Genomic DNA, 3,303 nt, shown 5'->3' with positions numbered 1-3,303 from the left:
GTTTAGGGGCTCACTATAATGAGCCTGTTCATACAAACAGCTGTGGTAAGTTTTATTTTTCTATTGAACACTCATCTCTCACACGCACACACACAAACAGACACACCCAAACACGCACACACAAAGACAGAGGATGTCTCACTCTGTTGGCACAACCAAACCACAAGTACAAGTACATTCATCATCACAGTGTGAACAGCTCTTTATTTACTCTGCAGCAGAGACATCAGGCAGAATGAGTCAAATACACAAGACTTTATTTAAAATATTTAGAGCTCCACAGAAACAACACAACCAACTGAAACTTTAACAAATGATGCCCTGTTGTAAACATAGCCATAAATTCTAACCACCATCTCACTAATGTAGCAGTGAACTCTGATCTGTTCAGCTCAGAAGTGATGCTTGGTTGTGACTACCACAATATCAGCACAGTCCTCAGCAAATCCCTGTTCAGCCTGTGTGGGTGGTGCTGTTGCCTTGGAGACAAGTAGGTCATTTCCTGTCAGAGGAGTTAATCAGAAGTATTAAAAGAAGCAACAACAAGGTAATTAATTAATTGTAAATAATAATTACCACTACATAACTGCAATGGATAAAAACAAACATTGTGAAATATTTCAAAGATTGATTATTGTTTGTGAGGAGAGTGTATGACTCAGAGTGTTACCTGTGGGTCTGTGTTGATACAAACACACCATGAGTGGAGATAAAGTATGGACAGAACACCAGTAGATGGAAAACCAGTCTGAGCTCAAACTGGAGCAGGGATGAGGTAGCAGACGGGGCTGTGGTTGTAGGTGGACCTTTAGAGAAAACTCCATCAGGTCAGGTAAATATGGGGATGAAATAATGAAATCAAAGTGAAGCCCCTGACCTGTGACAGTGATCCAGCTGGGTGGAGACTCTCCATGACTACTTATGTTACACCTGTAGAAGCCTTCATCAGACTTGGAAACATGGTGGATGATCATTTGACCTGTAGGCTCAGTTCTGATGAGAGAGCCATCTTTGTAGAAACCAGCTGGGAGGTGGGAGGGAGTGGTCTTTGTTTTACAGCGCAGAATGATATCATGTCCCTCCATCACAGGGAGAACAGGACTCTGCAGGATCACTAATCCACCTCAACACAGAGACAAATAACAGCATGTCATCCATTTTCACACAATCTCATCAATATTAACTCCACAGTGTCCTTACCAGTAACTGTAATGTTTATGGTGTTACTGGTTGCTCCTTCTCTGGAGTCACACCAGTAAACTCCACTGTCCCATTTGGCTGTTAGACTGATGTTACAGGAAGAATCAGCTCCGCCTTCCCAGTCAACTCCACACTGAGTCATCTGCCGTTTGGTTGTGTTCCTCCTCAGCGTCCATCCAGCAGAGTTGTTGTCCTCCTCACATCTCAGGGAAAGAAACTCTGCAACAAATAGCTGAGAGCGGCTGGGACTCACTGTCAGACGAGCTGGAGGGCAAAGAAGTTTATAAAACACTGAATGACAGAAAGAAGGACCACAAGAAGGTGTCTCACCTGCCAGAGTTCCCAGTAGAAATATATATTTGTATATTTGTATTAATTTATTAATTTAGCCAACAGTAAAGTTCTTGTCAAATTCACTCCAGCAGCCACAGCCAATAAAATCAGTCTCCTCTGGTGTTTGCAATCATCTTTTTGTTGTTTTCAATTCAGCTTTGATTATTCTGTCTGTTCCGATTTTGTGTTTGTTGAGAGAAATTAATGGTTTTCCCATTTACTTCAGAAGTCACTGTGAACAGTAGAGGAACTGCACCTCAACACAACAACAGCAGCTCTGAAAGACACATTTAGCTGAGGAAAATTCTCACTAGGAAAATATTCTTATTAAATTTCAGTTTGTTTCCTTTATAATGCTACTGATGTAACGTAACTTATCATGTAGGTGAGGACAGAAAAAACATTGTAGGATTTTCATTTTCAAAATGCCATTAAATTCAAAACGTAGTTCAGTTAGAGATCTGTCTGAGTGAAATGATCCGGTCAGTGTTGGGAGTGTTTTTTTTTGTTTGTTTTTTTGTTTTGTTTCGTTTTGTTTTGTTTTTTTTCTGATAAACCAATAAAGAGCAAGGAAACTCACACTCTTTGTATTCCTCCACACTAATTTATGTCTCAGTGTTTCTCACATTGAACCAGTCAGTTTCAGACTGTGAAAGCAGAAGTCTTCTGACCTTGGTCTGTTGTGCAGCACAGCAGTGAGGTGGTCAGACCTACAGGGAAATGACAGCCACACAGGTATGTATATCATCATTATTAGTATTCTTATTTTGAAGAACAGATTTTCTATAGTGCTTAAATTATGAATTATTTTGAGAAACTAAGACGATGTTGATGTCTTGACACGTCCACCATGTGTCTTTGACATGAGGCTAAATTCTCAAAAGATAGTTTGCATGTATTATTACCTAAGGACCATTTCCTCATTAAAACCTTGTTTTACTGTGTATATGTGGTCATATTGTGGTCACATTTCCAAATAAAGTGGGGTTAAATGACATACGTAACAAGAAATAGATTCCAGATGAATCTAGCAGCTGCTAACACTGTAGCTATTTGTAGCCTCTAAAACATCACACGTTAGAAGGTTTAATGATCTGAAGTGGTTATGACGTCTTTTACATCCAGTTAAAAGTAATTAGTAATTAATTACAACAATCTAAATTAAAACCCCTGAGACACATTAATGATTACATTATCAATACCATGACGTGATTGGGATTTTGTTAACAGAATATTATGACTTATTAAAGCTGCAGGCATTTCCTGCTCTTATTGTCCGTATGTTTTAATAATATTTGATGCTATGACCTTTCTATGTTATACTGTGTCTCTCCTTGATTCTTGTCCAAAACCACACACATGCTAGACATTTCATTACAGAATTTTGGACAGAACAGATTATACTTACAGATCAGCCACTGAAGAGATGTTTGTTCCATTGTACCACTACGAGATGTGAGATCAAACACTGTCAGTCAGAGCTGTGAAAACCACACAGCTCACACAACCTGGTGCACAAACTGGTGCAGCAGCTCTGTATTTTTTCTTCCTGTAGTTTGCAGGGAAGTGATCACTTAGTTTTGTAATACCAAAGATCAACACTGTTGACTGTACTAAAAACAGTTTCTTGATCGAGTTGTCATTTAAATCAACTTGTTTCCCTACAGTTACAGAACACGTGGTACAGTGGTAGATTTGAAGAGAGCAACGGGCGATCAACATATCTAGTATCACTTTTTGTGGTATTACAGCAGTACTTCCACAGAAATG

General features: G+C 39.1%; 1 protein-coding gene across 7 annotated transcripts; it reads right to left on the bottom strand.

Annotated features, from left to right (window-relative positions):
* Nucleotides 1-236: 236 nt before the first annotated feature.
* Nucleotides 237-3,045, bottom strand: LOC121200311. 7 transcript variants are annotated; one of them, XM_041065532.1, is made up of 6 exons: nt 2,942-3,038; nt 2,205-2,243; nt 1,201-1,464; nt 878-1,123; nt 671-678; nt 237-502 (listed from the first exon to the last, which is right to left on the bottom strand). In XM_041065532.1, the coding sequence occupies exons 1-6, from the start codon at nt 2,970-2,972 to the stop codon at nt 416-418; spliced, it is 675 nt and encodes a 224-aa protein (XP_040921466.1). In that variant the 5' UTR covers nt 2,973-3,038; the 3' UTR covers nt 237-415. The 7 variants fall into 7 exon arrangements, with proteins under 7 accessions (XP_040921466.1, XP_040921462.1, XP_040921463.1 ...); XM_041065527.1 differs by having other exon boundaries at nt 364-502; nt 671-806; XM_041065530.1 differs by having other exon boundaries at nt 364-502; nt 671-788.
* Between the last annotated feature and the right edge of the window lie 258 nt (nt 3,046-3,303).

This window comes from Toxotes jaculatrix, chromosome 20 (assembly GCF_017976425.1).
Source record: "Toxotes jaculatrix isolate fToxJac2 chromosome 20, fToxJac2.pri, whole genome shotgun sequence".
Classification (NCBI taxonomy): Eukaryota; Metazoa; Chordata; class Actinopteri; family Toxotidae; genus Toxotes; species Toxotes jaculatrix.
Note: the sequence above shows the minus strand (reverse complement) of the source record. Positions and strands in the feature narration are given on the sequence as shown.

Coding starts and splice junctions, on each gene's coding strand:
- LOC121200311 (XM_041065525.1), bottom strand. CDS start 2,972: ATGGAACAAACATCTCTTCAGTGGCTGATCT. Junction 1,124..1,200: donor CATAAACATTACAGTTACTG/GTAAGGACACTG, acceptor CTCTGTGTTGAG/GTGGATTAGTGATCCTGCAG. Junction 503..670: donor GTATCAACACAGACCCACAG/GTAACACTCTGA, acceptor CTCCTCTGACAG/GAAATGACCTACTTGTCTCC.